Source organism: Hypanus sabinus, chromosome 1 (genome assembly GCF_030144855.1).
Source record: "Hypanus sabinus isolate sHypSab1 chromosome 1, sHypSab1.hap1, whole genome shotgun sequence".
Lineage (NCBI taxonomy): Eukaryota > Metazoa > Chordata > Chondrichthyes > Myliobatiformes > Dasyatidae > Hypanus > Hypanus sabinus.
In genome coordinates, this window is record NC_082706.1 from 46,444,669 (window position 1) to 46,472,162 (window position 27,494).

The 27,494-nt window shown below is 42.0% G+C and overlaps 1 protein-coding gene across 2 annotated transcripts in view; it reads right to left on the minus strand.

Moving 5' to 3' along the window:
• Positions 1-20,797: 20,797 nt before the first annotated feature.
• The window catches only part of LOC132393462 (nectin-1-like), a 29,739-nt gene continuing 23,042 nt past the window's right edge, over positions 20,798-27,494 (minus strand). Inside the window, exon 8 of one of the 2 annotated variants that reach the window (XM_059968728.1) lies at positions 20,798-22,424. In XM_059968728.1, coding sequence (XP_059824711.1) covers positions 22,305-22,424 — 120 coding nt within the window. In that variant the 3' untranslated portion in view covers positions 20,798-22,304. The remainder of the gene's footprint in view (positions 22,425-27,494) is intronic. The other variant, XM_059968737.1, reaches the window with a different exon arrangement.

The window sequence follows — 27,494 nt, forward strand, 5'->3', positions numbered from 1 at the left end:
TTCATATTGTTGTGGGCAACACAGTTTGTCTTTTACATCCATCAGAGAATTACAGAGAATTATTATTATTCTTCCTCTGATCTAACTTTCATCATCGAAAACACAGCATCGAAGCTTCAGCTTCTGAGCACCTGCACCAACACGTGTATTTATGTCTTGACCCAGAGCAAATTCAGAGATGAACTGAAAAACGCTGTCAAATACCCATTCAACTTAATTGCTAGATTTATGAAAATAATAAAAACACAATCTTGTTGATTACAAGCCTAATTTCCTTTTCAACTCGTTACACCTCACCATTGTCTGTTTTTCTCGTTTCCTGTCTTACTTGCAGAGTGGCATATAATCGCTGAAAACATAATGCGTGGAAAATAAGACGTAAGTTGACTACAGGTTTCTTTCAAATGCATCAGAGAAGCATTTGAGCCAAGTAGTTAAAGGTGATCTGTTTTGTGCATGCTGACTTAACTTTCAGTTTAGTTTCTTTTCCTGAAGACCAATAGTAGATTCACCTTATAGTAAGCATTCCTGTCTCGACATCATAAAACAACTTACTTTTAATTCTCAGTTGAGAGCTCCTGGTATAAATTAGAAAGTGTCACTGTGTATAGATATGGACATAACTGATGTAATTATTATCAAAGACCTACAGAAACCACACGATATGTCAATGAGGATGTTGGCGCGGCTCTGATATCAAAGAAAAGAAACAATCACCGCTGAAAATAATGTGTTGCTGGGACAGAATGACGAAAACGGCCCAAAAGATCTGCCAGAAAAATGCTGTTGCGCATAGATGATAAAACAGTGTTGCAGAGTTACAGTCATTTCTGCCCACAATGCTGTACCGAACAAATTAAATTAGTAAACAAATGGTCAATGAACTAATTCTTCTGCTTGCACATCCAATTCCCTCACACCCATGTGCCGATCTAAAGGTCTCTTAAAAGTTCCTAATGCTACTGTCTCTTTCACCATCGGAGCAGCACAGTCCAGGCGCCCACTCTCTTTGCAAAAAAAACTTACCCCTCACATCTTCTTTGAAACTACTTCCTCTGACCTTAAATGTGTGCGCTCTGATATTTCAACATTTCAATACTGAAACAAGATAATGATTCTATCCTATCTATGCCTCTTATAATCTTATAAATCTTTATCAGATCTAGAGACATTTAAACGCTAAATATCTTTGAAGATTTAGATGCATATTAGACATCGAAAACAATCTGTAATCAATAAGGGAAGGTAGCATATTTGCATAAAGCGACTGTGGGATCTGTACAGAAGTGACGGTTTGCACTTCACATGTTCTTGAGCAGGAAGGCTTGCTAGTGCTAAACGGTGAGGTTTAAGATAAAAGGACGATGGGAAGACTGACAAGGGTCTTGGCTCGAAACGCTGACTGTTTACTCAATTCTATGCATACTTCCTGACGTTCTGAAATACTCCAGCAGTAATTGTATGGAGTATTTAGTCCTTTTAGAGTATGAGACTCTCCGTAAATATGTGGAAGGTTATAATTGCCTCCTGAAACAACCTTATGTTTCTTTCAACAGTCAGAGATATGTCTGCAAATGTGTTCCTCTAAATCCCACGGACTTCTGGGTAGTCAGTAATATAATGCGGCCACCTATTTCTTGTTTCTCACTTCCACCCATAACGTCTCACTAGACATTATCCAGTCTTCTTGACGGGCACCTATGGGACATTTTCCATGACTGGTAACACCACCCCTCCTGATTTAACCTCTCCCGCTCTGTGGCATCTAAAACAACGGTAGCCTGGAATACTGAGCTGCTTGTCCTATCCACTCCAGGATATTAACGTTGTTGTTTTTAAGACTAGGAAGTCAGCTTGGGGTTATTTACCTGCTGGAAAAATAATAATCTCCCAATTCTTGTTCAGACTGCATCAAGTTTTCCTCCTTCTATGTTGCTGCATTCACTTTACCCGCTACCTCAACAAGCTTTCCAAGGCCTGCTGCAGTGAAGCATCCCCACAGCATGATGCAGCCACCACCATGCTTCCGGGGAGGGTTGGTATATTTTTGATGATCTGCTGTGTTTGGCTCAAATTTGGTTTCGTCAGACAATAGAACTTTCTTCCAGATGACTTCAAATTCTGCCACATATCTGCTGAGCATTTTTTTTTAACCATGTTTTCTCTTTGCCAATTTCCCGTAGAGATTGCACCCAGGGGATGGCTGATGTATGCACAGTCTCTCCTACAGCAGCCGCTAAAGCTCGTAACTCTTTCAATGTTGTCATAGGTCTCCTGCTGGCCTCTTCACTCGCCCCCTTCTTGCACGGTCACTCATTTTTAAGGGCGGCCCGCTCTACGCAGATGTACAGCAATGCCATATTTATTCCATTTCTTGATGCTTGATTGATCTGTACCCCAGGGGATATTCAGTGACTTGGAAATTTTCTTAAATCGATCTCCTGACTTATGCTTTTCAATAACCTTTTTCCGGAGTCGCCTGGAGTGTTCTTTTCTCTTCATGATGTAGTTTTTACCAGGAAACTGACTCTCCCGGAGTTGTACCTTTCAAATACCCGTGTATTCAATTGAAACAATTTGACTGCACGTAGATCTCCATTTCCCTGATTGTATGACTTCCAAAACCAATTAGCTTCACCAGTGCTGATTTGGAGTGTTATATTAAAGGGGTGAATGTTTAATAATCAGTTATTTTCTGTTTAAATATTTGTAATTAACTTGGATCATTTTGTAGAGATCTGCTTCACTTTGATACGAAAAACAAATGTTTTTCTGGTGATCAGTGACAGAAAAAGCAAGTCAAATACATTGTGGTTCAAAGTTGTTAAACAATAAAACATGAAGAATTTCGGGTGGGTGGGGGTGACTGCTTTTAGAAAGGCACTATAAAAGCCAAAAGGCGGGCATATAATAGAGCAAAAGAATAGTGGAAATTAGAGGTTAGGGAAGCTTTTAAAACCAAAAGGAGGCAACTAAAAATCATCAGGAAGGGAAAGATGGAATACCAAAGTAAACTATCTAATTATATTAAAGATGATGTCAAAAATTCTTCTGATATATAAAAGTGAAATAAAGGTGAGAATAGATATTGGGCTCATGTGGTTGCGAAGATGTTGAGTCGATTGTTAAAGATGTGGCTTCAGTGTACTTGGAGGCTCGGGATAAAAGAGGCCAAATTTAGTATGGTTTCCTTAAGGAACTGTTGGAATTATTTGAAGAAATAAACTGTATTGACAAATGAGAATGGGTGGCTGTTGGATGTTCAGAAGGCCTTTGTAAATTTACCGCACTTGAGGCTACTTAATAAGTGAAAAGTACATGATACTGTGATATCACAGTAGTATACATAGACCATTGGCTGATTGGCAGGAGGCAAAAAGTGGAAGAAAGAAAGTATTTTCTGTGTAACTGCCGGAGCTAGTGGTGTTCCAAGCGGATCTGGTTTAAGACTGATTTCTTCTACATAAGATGTCAATAATTTGGATGCCAGCCTTTGTTGCTCCATTTGCTTACGATACAAAGATCAGTGGAGGCGCAGATAGTGTTCAGGAAGCTGGGAAGCTGCAGAAAGAGCTGGATAAATTAGGAGATTAGGCAAAGATGTGGTAGATACAATATGTGGTCAGAATGTGTACGGTCATGTACGTTGGTTGAAGAAATTAAAGCGTAGACTATTTTCTAAATAGAAAGAACGTTGACACCTCCGAGGTGCAAAGGGACTTTGGAATCCTCCTGCAAGATTCGCCATAGTTTAATCTGGAGGTTGAGTCGCTGGTAAGGAAGGCAAATGCATTGTTGGCATTCATGTAGAGAGGACCATAATATAGAAACAACAATTTAATGTTGAAGCTTTATAAGACACTAATGAAGCCTCACTTGGAGTAGTGTGAGCAGTTTTGGGACGCCTATCTATGAACAGATGTGCTGGCATTGACGACCGTTCAGAGGAGGTTCTCGAGAATGATTCCAGGAATGGAAATATTACCAGATGATCTGCTCTGGGCATGTAATTATTGAAATTTAGAAGAATGAAGGGAGATCGAATTAAAACCTATGAAATGGTGAAAAGCCTTATAGAAAGGATATGGAGAGGATGTGTCCCATGGCGAGGATGACTAGGAACAGACGGCACAACCTCATAATAGAGGGACATCCATTTAGAAGGGAGATGAGGAGGAATTTATTCATCCAGAAAGTGGCATCAATGGAATGCATTTCTACAGGTGGACGTGGGGGACAGGTCATTGGGTATATTTAAGTCAGAGGTTGATATTTTCTTGATTATTCAGGGTACGAAAGGTTACAAGAGAAGGCAGAAGATTGGGGTTGAGAAGGAAATGGATCAACCTTGATGAAATGGATAAGCAGACTCTATGCGCAATATGGCCGGATTGTCCTGTGATGTCTTCTGGTTTTATGGTCTTAATATTCTCTTAAAAGTTGCTTTAGAAACCACAGCAACCACTTCCAGATGCAGCTCGTTCCACAATTACACTAAATCCAAGTAAAGAACTATCAGTTCAGGTTCCCTTTGATGTTTCACTTTCCACCCTTAAACTATGGCCTGAAGTTCTATTTCCAACAAACCTCAATGGAAAAAAATAAACAACCTGTTTGAATTTGCCTCATCTATATCGCTCATAAATTTATATACCTCCAACAAATCTCCACTCATACTCTTTATGGGGATGCCAAAACCGATTTAGCCTTTCCTTATAAATCAGGTCGTCCAGTCCCAGAAATATCGTTGTAAAAGTTCTCTCTGTTCGTTCAAGCTTATTGACATCATCCTCCGTCGCTCCGTAGTTGGTGAAGCATAACTGGTGTATTGTATACAGTTTGGATCACCTACCAAGAGGAAAGTTATAAATAAATTTAAAGTGTACAGAGAAAATTTCCAAGGATGGAAGACCTGAGTTATAACGAAGGATTGAATAGGTTGGGACCTTAATCCTCGAAAGGTAGAAAATCGAGGGGAGATTTGATAGAGCAGTACAAAATTATGAGAGGTATATATACGGAAAATGCATGCAGGCTTTTTCCACGTAGGTGAGGTAGGACTACAATTGGAGGTTATGAGTTCAGGCTGAAAGGTGAAATTTTTAACGGGAACATTAGTTGAAACGTCTTCTCTCGGAGGGCGGTGAGAATGTGGAACGCGCTGCCTGCGGTGCATGTGAGCACGATTTCCATTTTTAAGAGAACTTTGGATGGGTACATAGATGGCAGGGGTATGGAGGGTGATAGTCCGGGTGCAGACCAATGGAACAAGGTAGCTTAAATGGTTCGACAAGGGCCTGTTTATATGCTATGACCCTATGATTCTCTAACTCTACAATCCGAGAGATCCCTACCGATAGCACCCGGGAAACAACATATCATTTGACAGTCACTTTCCCGTCGCAGAATCTCTTGCTTGTTACCTGAACTTCCTGAATCTCCTGTCTCCATCGTTCTCTTTTCGCTAATTTCCTTCTGAGCCACATTTTCAGACTCTGTACCAGACACCTGGTCACTGATGGCCATGATGCACATTCTGATCTTTATTTATCGAAGCTGGAATATTCCTGCTGAGCTCTCCTTAAGCTTTCTCATATTCAGTCATTGCATGAACATGCATTAACAAATCTATAACGGCTTTGTTGTACAACTTTGAACTATAATCAGCTGTTCAAGCATTACTGCCCCGAACTGAGACAACCGCCCTTATATTTAAACCAACTATCCACCGTCAATACCCAGAACGATGCACGGATTATTCCAAATGCAGTGCAGCTGCACCGGGCAAAATAATGCTGTGACTTTGGACGGTTAATGTCAGTGAACAGGTGGCTATGCAATGACAATATCCAATATTGAACTTAAAAAGGACTTCAAACAACGTCATCTGAGAGAGCAGCTTCCCGAATCCCAACAGCTGAAAGAAAAGGATAGAAAGTATCTTCTATCCGCCAAAAACCTTCTCTCGAGTTATGGTAACTTCACACGCTTCGTGACTCCTGACATATGGAACTTCCAGCATACTGCTAGTGTCGACCCCGTGCAGAGTGATTCAGTTCATCTGCCACTTCCTTATCCTCCATTACTACCTCTCCTGCATCGTTTTCCAGCGGTCCTCTCTTTCCTCTCTTTTACACTTCATGTATCTGAAGAAACGTTTAGTATCGTCTTTAATTTTATTGGCCAACTTACTTTTCCTTCTTCATAATTTCTTTTTGCCTTCTGTTGGTTTTAATGCCTCTCAGTCCTTTAACTTCCCAGTAGCTTTTGCTCTGTTATATGCCCACATCTTGGGTTTTATGTTGGCTTTGACTTCTTTTGTTACCCACGGGTGTGTCATCTTGGCTTCAGGACTCCTCATACTCCTTGGGATATATATATGCTGTGCATGCTGAGTTGCATTCTAGCCTTTGCCGCTCTTCCGTCATCCCTGGAAGAGTTCTTTTCCAATCAATTCTCACCAGCCCCTCTCTCATGCCACTGTAATTCCCTTTCCTCCACTGTAAAACGGATACATCTGACTTTAACTTCTGCTTCACAAATGTCAGGGTGAATTTGATCGTATTACGAGTATGTTCCCCTCAGGGTTCTTTTACCTCAGCTCTGCAGTGAATGCTGGTCCAGGCACAAAAAAACAATACTTAATAGTTGATCCTCTAGTGTACTCAACCTCGCCTGGAATCCAGTACCAAACATTTTTTCCAACTCTACCTCTATATTGAAGTACCCCATGACAATTGTGACATTGCCATTTTGGCACGCGTGTTTTATATCCCGGTGTAATTTTGTAGGCCACATCCTTACTACTGTTTGCAGAGGTGGGTCTGTATACAACTCCCATCAGGTTCGTTTTACCCTTGAAGTTATTTACCTCTATTGATTCAACACCTTCCGAACCAATGCCACCACTTTCTAATGATTGGATTTCATGTTTTTTTTTTTACCAACAGAGCACTCCACCTTCCACCTATCCTTTCGAATCAATGCCTATCCTTAAACATTAAGCTCCTAGCTGTAATCGTCTTTAAGCCATGATTCAGTTATCTCCAATCCATGCTGGTATCTTTCCTGTAATACATTGGGTTCTTAACTTGTTTAGCAGCCTCGTGTGTGGCACCTTGACAAATGCCAAATAAACGGCTTCCACTTGCTCATTTTATCTATCCTGCCTATCATTTCTTCAAAGAATTCCAACAGATTTGGCAGTTAATATTTCATGTTTGTTTCCGACTATTTTATCAAATCCCTCCAAGTACCCTAAAACTTTATACTTAATAATAGACTCTCATACTTTAACAAACATTTAATTCACGCTAACTAGCCAATAATTTCCCTGTTTTTACCTCGCTCCCCTCTAAAGACAAGAGTGAGATTTGTAGTTTTCCAATCCTCAGGAACAATTCTACAATCAAGTAATTGTGTGAAGATCAGGTTGTCATAAGGGGGATGTTGAGACTGGATCCAAATACAGGATACAGACACTGGAGTACTAGGAAAAGGAAGGGACAAAACTAAAGGACAGGACAGGTCGCAGACGAGGCTAGGGGAGCAGGACCAGGATGAGGTACTGGGAACAAGGAGCCTGGGGTGGACTCCGAGCCCGGGACCGGACACGGACCCAGAGCCTGGGTCTTGACTAGGGCTCGGACCTCAAACCAAGCGAAGACGTGACGAGGCCTGGGATCTAGGAGCTTGAGACTCGAGGCTTTTGAGTTCTTGGAGATCGAGGATCGAGGCTAGAGGCTCGGGCTCTTGCAGCTCGAGGCTGCAGGCTTGGGTTCAGAACCAACTGCAGGGTAACACCAAATGGCCTGGCTTACCTGACGGAGGCAAGGGACAGGAAGGGACAGAACTAACCACGGGGTAACAGCAAACAGCCTGGCTTACCCGACGGAGGCAAGGGACAGGGAGGGACAGAACTAACCACGGGGTAACAGCAAACAGCCTGGCTTACCCAACGGAGGCAAGGGACAGGGAGGGACAGAAATAACCACGGGGTAACAGCAAACAGCCTGGCTTAGTCAACAGAAATGAAGGACAGGAAGGGAGCTCGATCTGGGGTGACTCCAAGACGAAGTGGCCAGTAACCCCAGTGCACTACGGAACAGGCAAATCCATAACTCAGTGGTTGTTCTAGCCTTCCACCGGTGGGTTGCTCTAAGAGGAGACTGACGAGATGACTACCCGACCACACTCAATCCCAGAGCCACTTATATTCCCAGCCCCCAGGATGAGCATCAGGTGTTTATGTTTAAGTCCAATCGAAACAAGGGACAGTCGGAGGACCCGGAGTCCATGACCGGACCATGAACCGGAATGCCGACTTCAGACCAAACCATGACACAGGAGGGATAAAAAGGGCTCTAGCAAATGACATGGAGAAATCCAAGAGTGTCTACAGACCTAATAAGAGCAAAAAGATCATATGGGACATAACTGGACAACTTGAGGAGTAGTTATTTATACATGGCACAGAAAGAGACGGGTGGGTGGGGGGTTCCTTATTTACTCGATCGTGTACAGAGTCATTAACAGTGAGTCAATAGCAGAGAGGGTTATGAAGAATATATGGATTAGGGGGAGAGATACTTGCTGTCGTGACATGATCAACCCCCAGAGACAGGCAAGTGTCGTTTCTGCCCTTGTGGAAGGTTAGCAAAGACATTTTTGGGACCCGAAATTTTTGCGGAAGTTTTCTGGAAGACTGATGCAAAAAGATGAGAGGGTGCTGCCTGTTTGAATTTTCAGGGCCTCTGACATTCAGGATGATACTCTACATTTGATTGAACATTGGCTTCGCGGGGCAAGCAAGAGTTTGGTAGTAGTTCAATGCCTCTCTCACTGAAATCCTGTGTGTCACAAGTAATACTGCTGGGTCTAGTTATGTTTGCCATCTGTAGTATATCAACAGTATAACGATGATGTGGAAGACTGGGTCATAAATTTGTGGATGTCACAAAGATTGAGGCTATAGTGGAAAGTGAGGAGGGTTACCAAAACTTGCATCAGGATCTGAACCCGTAGGAAAAATGGGCTGAAACTGGCAGATGGAATTTAAAGATGCGAAATATTATGGACGAAGGTTCTTTTTCAACACTTAAGAGAAGTTTGGATAATCATATCGATATGTATAGGGGTATGATGGGTTATGGCCCAGGCGGTGGATGGGACTCTGCAGAATATTTCAGCATGGATAAGACAGGCCTAAGGGTCTTTATCTATGCTGTATTGCTTCATGATCCACGATGACAATATTATAGAAAATTGTGCCATCTGTGCGGAAAATGCCGCCATGATCCGTTCCATGAAGCTCGAGTTCCGGTTCATGGTCCGGTCCATGCATGCTGGACTCGGGGACTTCTGGCTGTCCATTGTTTCATTTGGGCTTAATCATAAGCGCCTGATTCTCATCTTGGGGCCAGGAATATAAGTGGCCCTGGGTTCAAGTGTAGTGGCTGGTTTGTCTTGTCAGTATCCTGTCCTTACTTCTGTGGGGGAAGTCACTCCTGGATCCTTGCCTGCAACCTTGCCAGTATTGCAGTCAAGTTCAGCCACTGGAGTGAGACCAGAGCCTTGCCTTGTCAACAGAAGGAACTATCGATCGTTGAGCTTGGAACTGTCTTTGTGTCCCTGTGTTTAGTGTATGAGTCCTGACCCTATGTCCTGTCGCCAAGGAGGGGTCCTGACTCTGTGTAAAGCCCAGGCCCTACATCCTCCTCCCAAGGAGGGGTCCCAGCTCTCTATTCTGTGTTCCTGTGCTCCAGTCCAAGGATCCGAGGATGTTGCATTCCTTGTCCAAGTCCAAGTCATAGCCTATGCCCTGAGTCCTGGTCTCATCCAGGGCTAGTGTCCGTGTCCAGCTATGCCTCTCCCCACTTCTGCTTTGCTCTCCCTCGAACTAAGCTCTGCATTCCTGCTCTCCCTTGATCAAGACCAAGTCTGATCTTCATGTCCTCATCCAGCCCTGGAGTCCCGCATCCTGCCCCCTTGTCCAGTCCTCGCCTGGATCTGGAGTCCAAGCCTGAGTCAAGAGCCAGGTTCCGTGTCCCTGTCCAGTCTGAGGCTCGGAGTCCTTGTCCAGGTTCCTAATTCCCAGTTCCTAGTTCAGGTCCAACTTTCCTACTCTAGTCCTAGCCCATGCCCTGTCTCCTAGTCTTGACCAGCGTCATTCCGTCCCCACTTCCCGTGCTTCCTTGATACACCTGGTCCTCTCCCTAGATTTTAGTGTCTGTGTCTTGCATTTGGGTCTGTTCCCAACGCCCACCTTATGACAAATACAACAATATTTGGAGGGGCAAGCAGAGTGCAGGAGAATGGGTGTAAAAGCGACAGATGGTCAGTTCTGGTGCCCTCCTGGCCATTTGGATGTTGTTTAGATTTCCCAGCATCTGCAGATTTTCTCTTGCATGCAATACAATATGGTGTTTGTTAGAGTTATAGACTATTTTCTAAAATGGGAGAATATTCAGAAGCCAGGGGTACAAAGAGATTTGGGAGTCCTGGTGCAGGATTCACCAAGTGTTATACAGTATTGCAAGTTGAATCGTTAATGAGGAGGTAAAATTTAATGTTAGCCATCATTTCTGGAAGAACAGAAAATAAAAACAACAATGTAATTTTAGTCCTTATAAGGCATTGGGCAGACTGTATTCAGGCATTGTGCAAGGTTTAGGGCCCGTTTTATGAGAAGGATTGTGCTGACATTAGAGAGGATATTAAGGATATTCACAAGAATGATTCCGGGAATGAAAGGTTTAACTCTGAGGAGCGTTTGATGGCTCTGGGTCTGTACTTGACTAAGTTTGGAAGAATGAAAAAGAATCTTATTGAAACCTCTCGAATATTGAAAGACCTGGACAGAGTGGATTTGGAGAGGATGTTTCCAGTAGTGGGTAAGTATAGGGCCATTAGGCATAAACTCAGAAAGGAGCGACGTCCATTTAGAACAGAGATTAGGAGGAACATCTGTAGATAGAGTTTGATGAATTTGTGGAATTCATGACCACTGACAGCTTTGAAGATCACATCTTGGGTATATTGAAAGGGACGTTTGATGGTTCTTGATTGGTAAGGTGTCAATAGTTATGGGGAGAAACAGGAAAATGGGGTTCAGAGGCAAATAAATAGGCTATTATGGGATGGAGGAGCAGATTCCATACACTAAATGGCCTGATTCTGATCCTGAGTCTTCTGATCTTATGGTGTTTTGGTCTAATCACAACTAAAGCCTCGACAGTCTCTTAGCGTACCTTGTTCAGAAAAATAAAACATAATTCATGTTTTCAGATTAACTATTTGGAAAGTATCTTATGAAGAACTTTCCAAGTTCATCAGGATTGAAATTACATAAAAAAGATGGATTATCCTTGTTTACCTTACTTTCAACAGTTTTTGAAGATGAACAGCATTTTTCACTTTGCATGACTTGAAGCTCACACACAGGGTAAACAGAGTCAAACTTGTTTACATGGTCATCTCAAACACCTTTCCGTAGAGAGATCAAATCAGACAGCACTCACCTTTTCATCCACTGTTGACCAGACCAAGTGAATGTGATAAAGTTTTAATAAACACAGAAGGCTTGTGAGAAAGTTTCACCCTAGCTGGGCAGCCTGAACTTGATTTACAGGAGTGAAGGAACATGGAAGAGACTTGCAAGGTTTACAAAATCACGAGTAGCTCAAGCAAGGTTGGAGAATCAAAGCTAGAGGGCATAGTTTAAAAGATGCAAAACTTCCTTACATGGAGTGTGTTGAATGTATGGAAAAAACTGAGAAGTGACCATTAACCGTAAGACTAAAAGTCATAGTAGCAGAATTAGGTATATCCTCCCATTTGCTTCTTAAAGGAGTGTATTTTTATTTTGAGGCTATGCCCTCTGATCTTAGACTCCTGCATAGTAGGAAACATCATTCCCATTTCCACTCTAACTAGGCCTTCAATACTCAATGGGTTTCAATAAAATCCTTCTGCATTATTTTAAACACCATTCTTTTAAAGCCATCAAATGCTGATCATACATGATAGAGACAAATATAATTCCAACTTTTAAAAAATTTGATTAGTTACATGGGCAGAGATGTATAGGCAAAAGCTCGGCATGGGACAGTCATTCAGATAGAGGTCCTGCTAGTCCCGTGCAACTGGAGCTGAATGGCCTCTTTTCGTGCAGTAAAATTGCATTACACTGTCTGTGTATTGAAGAGTACAAGTTATCTGGCTGAAGGAAAGATGTCAGAGTCATTCCATGCAAAATGAGTAATGTGGCATGATATCACAATGAGTGGGATTATAGTGAATAGCTTACCTTCTCTACTTTCTCACTAAAATTGCTTATTCAGGAGACTTTTTTCTTACCTAAAAAGTAATTGACCAGAGACGAATCCAGACATCATAACTTTGAGAGGAGGAGGGGTGGCCTTCAGAAAGCGAAATTTTAAGAGTATAAACCTTGTATACTCGTGTCAGAATAAAAGGTAAAGAGAACGAGTGCAGGGAACCTTGGTTTTCAAGATGCATTGAGGCCCTGGTTGAGATAAAGAGAGGTGCATGGCATCTACAAACATGTGGGGACAAATGAGGTGTTTCTGGAGTACCAGAAGTGAAGAGAATATTTAAGAAACAAATCAGGAAAGCCAAAAGAAGGCGTAATGTTGCTCTAGCTGACAAGGTGAAGGAGAATTCTAGGGGAATCTACAGGTATGTTAAGACAGAGGATTGAAAGGGAAAAGGTTGGTCTTCTAGAGGACTAGAATAGTAATCCATTACTGAAGATTAAACAGAGGGTTGAGATCTCCAATGTATTCTTTGCATTGGTATTTACTTGGGAACTGATACAGAGTCTATCAAAGTGAGGTAAAACAGCATCAACTTCATGGACCTCTTCACAGATTTCGAAGGAGACTCTGATAATGTTACTCTGAGGCAACTCAAAGTGGATAAATCCTCAGGGCCTGACAAGATGTTCCCTCAGACCCAACGGAAAGCAAGTGCAGAAATTGCCGGGGTCCTAGCAGAGATATTTTAAAAAAAGTGACAGGAGAGGCAACAGAGGATTGGTGGATCGCCAGTGTTGTTCCACTGATTGAGAAGGCTCTTCACGGAAACCAGGAAATTATAGGCAGCTGAGTCTGGCGATAGTTGTGGGAAAAGTTATTGGAAGGTATTCTAAGGGATAGGATGTTTAAGTATTTGGATAGACATGGAGTGATTAAGGATAGTCAACATGGCTTCGTGCGTGATAGGTCATGTCTAACCAACCTTATAGAGTTTTTACTGGAAGTTACCAATGAAGCAGATGAAAGCAAGGCAGTGGATGTTGCCCACATGAATTTGACATTGCATTTGATAAGGCTTGTCAAGAAGGTTCAGCTACCCAGCATTCAGGATGTGTTAGTAAATTGGATTAGGCATTGGCTTTGGAGAGAAGCCAGAGAATGGTGTTAGAGGCTTGTGACTAGTGGTGCCCTGCCAGAATCCATGATAGGTCATTTATTGCTTGTTAGCTCTATCAATGAATTGGATGATAATGTGGTTAACTGGATCTGCAAATTTGTGGATGTCACCAAATTTAGGAGTACAGTGGACAGTAAGGTCAAGGCTATGAAGGCTTGCAGCAGGATGTGGAGCAGCCGGTTTTAAAAAAAAGTAGGCTGAAAATGGCAAATGGAAGCTAATGCAGACAAGTGCGAGGATCTGAACTTGGGTGGGTCCAAACGCGATAGGTCTTATACAGTTAATTATAGGGCATTGAGGAGTGCCATAGAACAGAGATCTAGGATTATATGTGCATAACTTGTTAAAAGTGGCTTAACAGGTAGATAGGGCTGTAAAGAAAGCTTTTGACACACTGGCCTTCATAAATTAATGTACTGAGTGCAGAAAAGTGGATGTTATGCTGAAGTTGTATAAGAAGTTTATGAGGCCTAATTTGGATTATTGAGTGCAGTTTTGGTCACCTAAAAACAGAAAAGGTGTAATCAAGATTGAAAGAGTGGCGAAGAACGTTACAAGTATGTTGCCGCTTCTGGAGGTCCTGAGTTAGAAGAATGATTGAATACATTCGGACTGTATTCCTTAGAATGAAAAACATTTAGAGGAGGTTTGATAGAGGAACACAGAATTCTGAGGGTGTTGGCCAGAAAGAATGACAATCTTCAAATCAGTGAATTCAAATGAATCAAGGACAGTGGAAGTGGTCTTTGTTCTTGCCGTGTGCTTGGGGGATGGAGGCTGCCATTTTGTGAAGACACTCTATTCTTCATTTTGTGAGCTTGACATGCTGGGCTTGGTTAGTCTTTAAAACACAAAGACTCTTCAGGTAATTAGCCGGACTAGAGGTAATTTCCAAATAAGGAGTTATTTGTGAGGTGTTCTTTGCTTGGCTATAACATGCAGGATTGTGAATGCCTGAGGTGATTCAAGCTCATTGCTGACTGAGAACAAAGAGCCATGAGTCAGCAACTGAACCTTGATGGGAAGAGGACAATAGATGGATGCTGGCTTGGACCAGAGCCAATGACCAGGTGTTAAAGACCAGACACATGACCTGCGGCCAATGAGATGGGAATGCGACATTTGGATTGATAAGAAATGGATATAAAAGTGGATGCTTTGTGTGTGCCAGTGGCGGTAACTTCGAAGAATAACTATTGCAGATATAAGCGAGAAGAACCCTGCGTGAAACACGTGGAGAGTGAATCGGGACCACCAGGAACAAGGAACACCTGACCAGCATAAATTCCTCTGCCTGGGTAATATCTTTGCTATTCTTTGACAATCCAGGAGAGTCAGGGGTACTTAGCAGGTGTGCACACAAGGTATTTAGTTATGAATTCACATACTTGTTAGTTTGAACAATAAAGGTAATTGTCAGTAAATACTGATCTCTCTGTGCCTCACTCAGAATCGTTGGAAGAGGTAGAAGCAGTATGTCTCTCTGTCTTTTTTTCCAACAAAGGGTATATTTAGGGTAAATGCAAGCAAGTTTTTTCCACTGAGGTTGGGTCAGACAAGAACCAGGGTTCATGGCTTAAGAGTGAAAGGTGAAAAGTCAAAGGGGAATATGAGGGGAAACTTCTTCATGTGTGGAATGAGCTGCATAGAAGCTTGATTTCAATGTTTAAGAGAAGTTTGGATAGGCACATGGACAGTAGGGATATCGAGAGCTATGTTCTAGATGCAGGTCCACTGGAGTAGACAGTTTAAATCACTTCGCCATGCACTAGAAGCACCAAAGCACCTAATTCTTTCCTGTTCCTCTCTATGACTCTCTGACTCTATCCAACGTCATAACCTCAAGCACGAAAGATGATGGGACTCAGGAACCTTTGTCACTGAGTGGTCCAACTCGTTTCAAGTGTCCCATACTTACTGGAAAAGATATCACTGGATCTTCATACTTATTGGGCCTGAATTTTGAGATTACTTTATCACAGCACTGTAGCGATTCATGATGTTTCTCTTTAGCAGCAATTTAAATTTGGAAATGAATGTTGGCTTCAACAATAATATCTTCCTCCAGAAAAAAGAAACATTTTGTTAAACATCTAATAAAGTGAAGTGAGTTCAATGAATATCTCCTCTGCTCCTGACAAGAGATGATTCCAGCAGGAATTTATACAGATGCAAACATGACAAAATACTTCATTCACTCTCCGGTTTACTGCCTCTGATGTTTCATTGCCTGAAACTAAGGGGTTCGGTGAATGTTTCAATTAAAGCGCAAAGGCCTTATGTTTGAAATCTCTTTATCTGCACTTTAAATGCTGACAAGGAATACAACAATGAATCTTCAACCACGCTCATCAAACAAATGATAAGCGTTGCACCATCTTTCAGAATTGAGACTAAGAAACAATGTCATGTCATCGAAGGGTCTTCTTGTAGTGTGAAGTGGATAAGGGTGAGGAAGCCAATTGGGATGCTGGCCTTCTTCAGACGAGGCAATAAATGTAAAAACATGTTATGACTTTATACATTGGTTGAATTGCACTTGGAATATTATGTGTAACTCTGGTCGTCACTCCGTGGGATTGAGGTGGAGTGAGTACTGGATTCTGATGTTACATTTTTTGAGGAACTACTGGATGGTCTGGAGTTGGTGGATTTGTCCAAGGTGTGTACTGATGGATGTGTTCAATATTGTAGGAAAGGCAGATAGCGTAGATCATCGCATTGTTTTACCCACAGTGTGCTTCCCTAAAACAAGAGAGCGTTTATTACAATTGAGAGTTAAGGAGGCTTGGGGGTATTCACAGTTGTCCCTCTCAGTGTAATTGATAATTGGAGCATAATCACAGAGCGGCGTGGAGGCAGATACTATCCCAGTTTCAGAGGCTCGTTGTAGAAACATGCAGACCTAATAAGGGTTCCTCTGGATTGGCGAAGCTGTCGTCATAAACATGCTCAGCCAAAGTGCTCATTTCTGTATTGCACTTCTGTAGACTCTAACAGTAAATTAAAAATAAATGAGGAATCTGCAAAAGCTGTACATTGCCTGGAAAACAGAATAGTGGAAGTGAAACCATCAGCTGCTCACAGAGTCAAAGTCAGCATGCAAATTTCCGCTACTTCATTCCCAAGGAAAGAACCACTTCTCTGATCACATGAATCCAACTACGGTTCATCTCCCTTTCTGTAGTTTCACAAGTTCTGTAGCAAAATTATTTGAACATTGATTTTCCTGTTGCAGAATGTTTAACTAAGTTAGTGAGAACATTGTTTCTGATCAATTTAAGATCCATAGAATTCAAGAAGTCGGGAAGTCTGAAATATGGCATTCCTACGCAGATTCGAAATCTCAAATCAGACTAAAACTTTAAACACAGAATTGAAGTTCTGCATTGTTAAACATGTGACCATTCACATTAAACCACAATCATAGCATGGGCTGTTTTTATCACCCAAAGACCCTAGGGTTTTAATAATAATCATTAGAGTTAATGAACTAAAAGAAGACAAGTACTTTAAAACTATGTTTAGGCAACACCTAAGCAGGAGAAAAAAAACAGAAATAAGATTTCAGGTCAAACACCTATTAAAACTGATGGCATTAGAATACAAAGGCTGTTCAAATTTGCAGAGAGGGTGACGTGTGGAGATTAACAGAAGAAATTCTGCAAATGCTGGAAATCTAGAGCAACAGAAATAAAATGCCAAAGGAACACAATCCTAATGAATGGTCTTGGCCAGAAACGTTGACTGCTTATTCATTTCGCTGTGGATGCTGCCACACCTGTTGCGTTCCTCCAGCATTTTGGGGCGTGGAGCTAGCAAGAGGGATCTATGCATGGGCCGAGAATGCAAAGGTTGTCTACCTACTGCTGCCACTGCTCATTTGATAAATAAAACAAGATAACACATAAAAGAAAAAAATAACAAAAGGCAATGGGAAGAGAACAGAAACAAAATCTGAACCGAAAAGGAATGCTGACATTAGCCAGCCCACAGAGCTGCCCACAGAGGAGAATGGAATCAGTCTGCGTGGATTTATTAAAATTAACATAAACAGAAGCCATATCAGTACAGCACAGGAAGAGGTCAAGTCCACCCAGGCCTACGATGCTGTACATGAGCCCATCTGCCTGAACAAGTCCTGAATCCCTGCACTCCATGACCATTCACGTGCCTAACTGAAGGACTCGTAAAAGCTATCATTTCCCGAGAAGTGCATTCTTGGCACTTCCTGAGCCATGTCATCATCTGAAAAATCATCCTAATCATACCCTCACTGGTGCATGACACAAGCAGCAATCTAGTAATTGATGCCTCTGTGGAGATCCTGCTATCCAGCTTTCTACCAAGTTCCCTAAAATTTCTCTTCAGAACCTCCACCATTTTTCTGCCCATGTCATTAGTACCAATACTTACCAGGATTTCTGACTTCACACACTTGTTTTGGAACCAATGCGAGAAGTTGCTGACAGAAACATAGAAAACCTACAGCACAATACAGGCCATTCAGCCCACAAAGTTGTGCCGAACATGTCCCTACCTTAGAAATGACTAGGCTTACCCATAGCCCTCTATTTTTTCTAAGCTCCATGTACCTATCCAAAAATCTCTTAAAAGACCCTATCGTATCCGCCTCCACCACTGTTGCTGGCAGCCCATTCCAAACACTCACCACTCTCTGAGTAAAACAACTTACCCTGACATCTCCTCTATACCTATTACCCAGCATATTAAACCTGTGTCCTCTTGTGGCAACCATTTCAGCCCTGGGAAAAAGCCTCTGACTATCCACATGATCAATGCCTTTCATCATCTTATACACCTCCATCAGGTCACCTCTCATCCTCCGTCACTCCAAGGAGAAAAGGCTGAGTTCACCCAACCTGTTTCCATAGGGCATGCTCCCCAATCCAGGCAACAATCTTGTGAATCTCCTCTGCACCCTTTCTATGGCTTCCACAGCCTTCCTGTAGTGAGGCAACCAGAACTGAACACAATACTCCAAGTGGGGCTGACCAGCATCCTCTATAACTGCAACATTACCTCTCGGCTGCTAAATTCAATTCCATGATTAATGAAGGCCAATACACCATATGCCTTCTTAACCACAGAGTCAACCTGCGCAACTGCTTTGAGCGTCCTGTGGACTCGGAACCCAAGATCCCTCTGATCATCCACACTGCCAAGAGTCTTACCATTAATACTATATTCTGCCATCATATTTGACCTACCGAAATGAACCACTTCACACTTATCTGGGTTGAACTCCATCTGCCACTTCTCAGCCCAGTTTTGCACCCTATTAATGTCACTGACAGCCCTCCACACTATCCACAACACCTCCAACCTTTGTGTCATCAGCAAACTTACTAACCCATCCCTCCACTTCCTCATCCAGGTCATTTATAAAACTCACAAGGAGTAGGAGTCCCAGATCCCTGAGGCACACCACTAGTCACTGACCTCCCAGCAGAATATGACTCATCCACAACCACTCTTTACCTTCTGTGGACAAGCCAGCTCTGGATCCACAAAGCAATATCCCCTGGGATACCATGTCTCCTTACTTTCTCAATAAACTTTGCATGGGGTACCTTATCAAATGCCTGGCTGAAATCCATATGCACTACATCTGCAGCTCTACCCTCATCAATGTGTTTAGTCACATCCTTAAAAAATTCAATCAAGCTCATAAGGCATGACTTTCCTTTGACAAACCCATGCTCTCTATTCCTAATCATACTATACATCTCCAAATGTTCATAAATCCTGTCTCTCAGGAGCTCTCCATCAATTTACCAACAACTGAAGTAAGTCTCACTGGTCAATAATTTCCTGGGCTACCTCTACTCCCTTTCTTGAATAGAGGAACAACATCCACAATCCTCCAATCCTCTGGAACCTCTCCTGTCCCCTTTGATGATTCAAAGATCATCGCCAGATGCTCAGTAATCTCCTCCCTCACCTCCCGAAGTAGTTTGGGGTACATCACATCTGGTCCTGGTGACTTATCCAACTTGCTGCTTTCCAAAAGCTCCAGCACATCCTTTGTCTTAATATCTACATGCTCAGGCTTTTCAATCCACTGTAAGTCATCACCACAATCACCAAGATCCTTTTCCATAGAGAATACTGAAGTGAAGTGTTCATTAAGTACCTCTGGTATTTCCTCCGGTTCCATACACAGTTTCCCACAGTCACACTTGATAGGTCCTATTATTTCACGTCTTATCCTCTTGCTCTTCACATACTTGTAGAATGCTTTGGGGCTTTCCTTAATCCTGCCCGCCAAGATCTTCTCATGGCCCCTTTTAGCTCTTCTAATTTCCTTTTTAAGCTTTTTCCTGTTAGCCTTATAATCTTCTAGTTGTCTAACATTACCTAGCTCTGAACCTTTTGTAAGCATTTCTTTTCTACTTGACTAGATTTCTTACAGCTTTTGTACACCATGGTTCCTGTACCCTACCATAACATCCCTGTATCATTGGAACATACCTATGCAGAACTCCGCACAAATATCCCCTGAAAATTTGCCACATTTCTTCCGTACTTTTCCCTGAGAACATCTGTTCCCAATTTAAGATACCTGATCGTTATGCTTCCCACAAGTCAGATGCCCTTCCCCCAACTCTTACCATCCACCACCTTCCTCCCCACCTCCCCCCCTGTACTTCACAACTGCATCTGAAGTGTTAATGTTATTTAGTGGAAAAGCCACAGGGGTACACTGTACTGGATACCTATTCCCCCTTCCTCTCCTGACAGTCAGCCAGGTACTTGCCTTCTACAACTTACGGATGACTGCCTCCCTGCAACTCCTATCTATCACCTCAGTTTCTCATATCAGTTGAGGGTCATCGAGTTGCAGCCCCACTTCCTTAAAACTTTCTCTGAGGACTTGCAGCTCATTGAATCTGGTCCAGATGTGGTTATCTGAGAGACTGAGGTTCCCAGAATTTCCACATCTCACACAAAGAACACAACACAACACCTAGAGCCATAGTCAGCACTCCAACTCTGCACTACCAAATTAATAATGAAGAAGGAGAAAGTTTACTAGATACTTACCTCGCCCAAGCATTGTGGCAGCCACTCCTGATTCTAACACTGATTCACATAATATTCTCTTATCTTGTTCCTGCTTCATTTCATTTGTCCTTGCCAATGAATTGCACTTTGATTGGACCATTGAACAACACCGAATGCCCACAAATGCTCAATTTAAAACCTCTTTCATTTACTTTTATCCTTAAAGGTTAACTTGCTTGTTGAGGTATTAGTAAGGAAGGCAAGTGCAATGTTAACATTGAATTTGACGGGAATAGTATATAAAAACAAAGAGGTAGTGCTGCGGCTTTAGAATGCATTGGTCGGACCGCTCAGAGTATTCTGAGGAACTACGGTCGCCTTTTCTAAGAAATGACGTACTGGAATTAGAGAGAATCCAGAAGAGGTTCACTGGAATTATTCGGGAATTAAAACCCTTGATGGCTCTGGGCCTGCACTTGATAGAGTTCGGAAGAATAAAGCAGGACAGTCTCATTTCGACATTGAATATTTAAAGGCCTATATAGACAGGACATTGAGAGGATGCTTCCAATATTGAATAATCTGGGACCAAAGCATACAGCCTCAGAATAGAAAGCCTCCTTTCAGAACAAAGGTGAGAGGAATTTCTTTAACCAGAGTGTGGTGAATATGTGGAATGTACTGCCACAAATGTCTCTGGAGGTCAAATGATTGGGTATATTTCAAGCAGGGATGATTAGTAAAAGATTTGAAGATTACGGGAAGAAAGCAGGAAAATATCATTGAAAGAGAAAATCAATCAATCATGGTTGGTCATTAGAAGTCAAAATTCACCAAAGTTCTTTTGCAACGTGATTGCACATTGTTCCATTTCACATTGCTCACATATCATTACCTTCCAATTTTTCTCTCTGTCTCCATCCCAGGGAATAGATATCTGAACAATATCACCTTCAAGGCCATAGATTTCCAATGAAATTTTAGCAATTCTTCTTCCAATGCTACTTCCTGCATTAACCCATGTTAGCTATGTCTCTGAAGCACTTACTGCATTACCCTCAGTTTATGTCTCTCATGTACTTTCTGCAACACCCCATGTTACCTTTGTCTTTGAGCTACTTCAAGTTACCTACGTCTCTGCCTGCATCAATTGAAATTGAGATCTCATTCCAATGAGATTTATACGCGTATGTCTTTTCAGTTTTTCTTTATTGTATGAACATTCTGTGGGGACCGTTTCCTTCCCAGCTTCACTTTTGCATTTGCAGCAGTTTATTTAGGAGCTTTTCCACTTTTCCAATAACTTTCCTATTACCAATGTTGGTCTCACTGTTCTCTTATCACCACAGTTTTCACTACCGTCTTCCATGAAGGATTGTGTTGGTGGGTGGAGGGGCGGGGGGAGGATATTGTACAATCCCAGTCACCTGGAACATCAGCTTCGGCAAGCTAATTGTTAATGGGTACAACATAAACAAACCCAATTTCTGGCGGTGTCACAAAAGACAATGAGATTTATTGCTTTTGGTAGAGGTAGTGCATTTCCCTCCTGACCGCAGCTCTAAGCCCCAGAAATAAGTGATTTGTTGACAAATATGTACTAACAACAACTATGCTGGGTTACTACTGGAATTATGAATCTGCATTAAGACAACACAGCCCCACTTCCAACATGAGATAATCTGGAAAGTAATTCTGGGTTTATTTCGCAGTGTCAGTCCATTTATATATTAACCAATTGCAGCAGCATAGGCGTGAGTTGTGGATGTCTGATAATGTCCATAGCTTTAAGCGATTGCCTCATAATAAGCAGGCTGAATCTAATCAGCGCTTAAATCAGCCACCACAGTTGCTTCTTGGTTACGAGCTTCTTTGCTTGAAGGACTGGCATTGTCTACAACCTTAAGGTTTAGAGTCGCAAAAACTGCAAATTCACGGTCCTGTTTAGAAAAGAAAATACATTATGAATGCTGAGTACTGACAGTTAATGAATAAATAAATTGTTGATTAGTGTCTCGCGTGTTAAATCGGCCACAATTCATGAACGATTATGAGTAACACAGATATTTCACATTAGCCCATTTCGGTTTGTATTTTCTACTATTAGATTGGATGGAAACAAATTGGTGAACCAAAGAAAACATTTTATTCAATGCTCTGTAAATGAGCTGTGTTGTATTCCTTCACTGTATGCTTTCCACTTAGCCCTGTAGAATATTTCGGGCAGATTGGCAGCATTTAGGGGAAACGCTAAGTCCTTATTTTGATGAAGAGATTGGAGACGCTTGAATGAATCATTCAAAATTGACATTTTCTACATGTACAGTGAGTGAACTCATCAGAATGTCATCAATTTTCAGTGAAAATATAACATATCCTCATGACAGACGTTAACATGGAACAAGGCTAAGCTCACCTCCATTACAGGTATGTTCACCAGAGTGTTTACGGCTAGTTACTAACTATCCAACAGCCACCACCACTCTGTCCTCCACCCTGGTGACGAATTAATTCTACTCCATGTTGAAAACCATTTAAAAAAATGGCTGATGCAGATTATACAGTATTCTGGATGGGAGACTCAAATGATCATTGCAAAGAGTGGGTGCGTAACACCATAATGAACGATGTAGCGCATTGTTGCAATATTGCCTCTCTGAAAGGAGGCAAAGAAACCAAGAGAGAAATGTTGTGATCAAACTTAGAGTTGTTTAAATGGTCGGCACGACATCATAGGGTGATGCTCCTGTCCTGTGCTGAAGTGTTCTATGGGAGTTGGACTGTGCCCAAATAATGAGCCAGAACACCGCAAGAAGCAGCGATTTCATTGAGGTCCGCCGCTGCCATTTTAAAAAAAACAGCGGTGCTTCACAGCAGTTCTGTGAGTTTGACTGGGCCCAATTAGTGAGCGGGATTCATTAGTAAGGGCAAATAAAAATAAGGTAGGTGCAAGCTTAGAGGCCATTGAGTGCATGGCCCAGTGCGGCTGTGGCTTTAGTTCATCGGGTTTATGTGGCAGCATTAGAAAATGGCTCTAGAGGGGGCATTATTTTCTGTGTGTGAGATGTCAGAGTTCTGGGTGATCTCTAGCCTCTCGGAAAATCACATCTGTACCAGGAGCGTCGAGCTGCAGTTCCTCAGAGAAGATGTTCAGGAACTGGAGCTGCAGCTCGATCACCTTCAACCAATACGAAACACCGATAAGGTGTTAGACAGGAGCAACAATAATGTAGTCATCCTTGGGTTGAAGGGGACATGTAAACATGTAACTGGATTACTGTCAGGAGAAGGAAATTGGCATCCAGTGCAGAGTACCCATGTGTCCGTTCACATCACTAATAACTATACCAGTCCTTATGCTGTTGAGGGGACGACCGACCAGGGAGAAGGCGCGGTGGTCGTATTTCTGGGGCATTGGCTCAGAAGAAAACAGAGATGAAGAAGACATCAGTGGTGATACGATATTCCATAGAAGTACAGACATGTGATTCTTTGGGCATGATGGAGACAGCAGGATGGTATGTTGTCGCCTAGGTGACAGGATCAGGTATGTCTCAGATTAAGTCCACAGCATTCTAGGGGCCATGTGAACAGCCAATGGCATAAGTAGGAAAGGTGAGGTAGGCTGGGGAGAGATTTTAGGGAGTTGGTAGAAGTCTGAAAAACTGAGTAGTAATCTCTGGTTTACGGCCTGTGCCATGCACCACTGGGGACAAGAATGGGATGATTTGGCAGATAAATGTGTGGCTGAGGAACTGGTGAAGGGATAAGAGTTTCAGACCTATGGATCATTGGGATTTCTTCTGCGGACGGTACATTGCTCAAAGGGACGGGTTACACCTCGACCCAAGGGGGTGCGGCAATATCCTCTTGGATAAGTTTGCGTGTGCTGTTCAGAAATTTTAAACTAATTTGGGAGCATTTAAACTAATTTTGCAAGGTTGCGGGAACAGGAGTACTCATGCTGAATATGGGGTAGTTGGCTTACAAACATTGTATACTGAGACTGCTAGCAAGGAGAGGCTGATATTATGGCAAATGGCAGTCAACTGGATTAGATGTAATCGCAAAGGGTGAATACAGAACTGAAGGTGTTATATTTGAACTTAGGCCGGGTACGGAATAAAGTAGATGAACATGCAGCACAGTTACAGTTTAGCATGTATGATATTATGGGCGTTACTGAATCATCGCTGAAAGAGCTGAGAGTTCAATGACCAAGGAAAGGACTGGTAGCTATGCAGGGGATGCGGGTGGTTCTATTGGTTAAAAACTGAAATCAAATCATAAGAAAGAGGTGGCACGGGATCAGAATGTGTACAATCTGACATTGAACAAAGAAATTACAAGGGTAAAAATACCCTGATGGGCATTCTGTACAGAGGTTCGTACAATAGAAAAGACGTAGTCTACAAATTAGAACGGAGATAGAAAATACATGTTTAAAGGACAATGTTATGATAGTCATGGGGTAATTTCAATATGGAGGTAAATTGGAAAAATCAGATTGTTGCTTTATCACAATTTGGAAAATTTCTGGAAAACCTACCATATCGCTTTTTAGAGAATCTCGTGGTAGATCTGACTAAGGGATCAGCTATTCTGGAATTGGTGCTGTGTGATGAACCAGTATCGATGAGAGACGTAGGGTAAAGGAACCCATAGGGGCCTATGATCTTAATGATCATGTCATTGTGAGAAAGAGAGGCGAAAGTCAGATGTATCAGTATTACAACGGATTAAAAGGAATTACAGAGGCATGAGAGATGAGCTAGACAAAATTGATTTGAAGGGAACACTTGCAGGGATGATGGCAGAGCAGCTGTGGCTGTTATGTCTGGGAGCAATTCAAAAATCAAAGAAGAAGAAGTCTTCTAAAGGCAGGATTACAACCGTGGCTGATAAGAGAAGTCAAAGCCAATATAAAGCAAAAAAGAGGGCATATAATAGAAGACAAATTAGTCAGAAGCCACAGAATTAGGTAGCTTTGAAAAGCAACTGGAGGCAAAATAAAATATGAAGATAAGCTAGTCAATAATATCAAAGATAACACCAAAATTTTCTTCAGATGTATCAAGTGTAAAAGGGAGGAGGAGTAGATATCGGACCACTGGGAAATAACGGTTGTAATGAAGGACAAGGAAATGAAGGAGGAACTAAATAAGTATTTTGAATCATTATTCACTGTGGACAACACTAGAAGTATGCCAAAAGTTAGAAAGTGTCATGAGCAGAAGTCAATGAATTTGCCATTACTAGGGAGGAGGTTCTTGGTAGGTGGAAAGGTCTTAAGGTAGAAAGGTCACCTGGACCAGAAGTTCTATGTCCCAGGGTTCTGTAGGAGGTAGCTGAAGAGATTGTGTGGTATAAGTAATGATCTTTCAAGAATCAGCAGATGCTGGCATGGTTCTGGAGGAATTCAAAATTGTAAACATACTCCTGTCTGTAAGACGGAAGAGGGGCAGATGAAAGGAAATTATAGGCCAGTTAGACTGACCTTAGAGGTCAGGAGGATATTGGAATCAATCGTTTAGGATGTGGCTTTGGGGTACTTGAAGGCAAATGATAAAATAGGGCGTAATCAGCATGGTGTCCATAAGGGAAATCTTGACTGAAAAATCTGTTGGATTTATTTGAAGAATGAACAAGCACGATAGACAAAGGAGAATCTGCAGATGTTGTGTACTTGGGTTGTCAGAAAGTCCTTTACAAGGTGCCACACATGAGGCTGATAACAGGTTAAGGGCCCATGGTATTACAAGAAAGGTATAAGCATAGATAGAGCATTAATTAATTGGCAGGAGGCAAGGAGTTGATATAAAAGGAGCCTTTTTCGTATGGCTACCAGTGACTAATGGTTTTCAATCGGGGTCTGTGTTGTCACTGTCATATGTCTATAATTTGGATGACGGTTCAGGAAAGTGATTCCAGGTTTGAATAGATTATCATATGAAGAGCATTTGATGGCCCTGGGCTGGTATTCACTGGAATTCAGAAGAATGAGGGGTGGCCTCATTGAAACCTAACAAATGGTGAACAGTCTTGATATGGTGCATATTGAGAGGATGTTTCTTATGGTGGGAAAGTCTATGTACGGGTGACGCAGACTCAGAATAGAGGGGTGTCATTCTAGAATGGTGATGAGGAGGTTTATGAAATTCACTGCCACAAGTAGTTGTGGATTGATTGGTCAGGGTATGAAGGAATTCGGGGAGAAGACAAGAGTTGGGGTTGAGAGGAAAATCGGATTAGCCATGATAAAATTGTGAAGCTTGCTCAATGAGCCAAACGGTCTAATTCTGCCCAGACCTTATGGTCTTATCTGAACAGAATGCGAATTCATATGGCATCTCAGTTCGGGTATCCATGAGGCAAAATAAGTCAATGGGTACAGCGGAACTGCAACATCATGGCCCGATATATCTCCCTTCCTACCATGACATTCAAATTAGCACTACCTATGCAGCACTGTGGGTCACTTTCTGTACATAGAGTCAGTCTTTACATGTTATTTTTCACTTTAACATTGCGTTTCATACAATTATGTATATATTTGTGTATATATATTTATATATATGTATATCTGTGCTTTGGTTAGACATTTGTGTTTAGTGTTACTTATGCTTATTTGGTTTCAACTTGCTGCATTGCAATAGATATGCATTAACAATCATTTTTGTTGTCCTTTCAATTGTGTACTGAAGAATGAAAATCAACAATGTTGAATCTTGATGACTGAAGACATGAACAATTTGCACGAGTATAGCCAACACATCCGACAACCAATGAAGTGGATATAAACTCTGCTGCCCTGTCAGGTCCAGTCAGAACAATTGACAATTGAACATTTCTGTGGAAGATTAGGCTGATCATCTTCAGGAAGACTACACAACGATGGAGGGCCCAAACCCATCCATGCTCAAGAGAAAGCCGAGGTACTTAATAGAACATAGAATAGTACAGCACAGTACAGGCCCTTTGGCCCACAATGTTGTGCCAAACCTTAAACC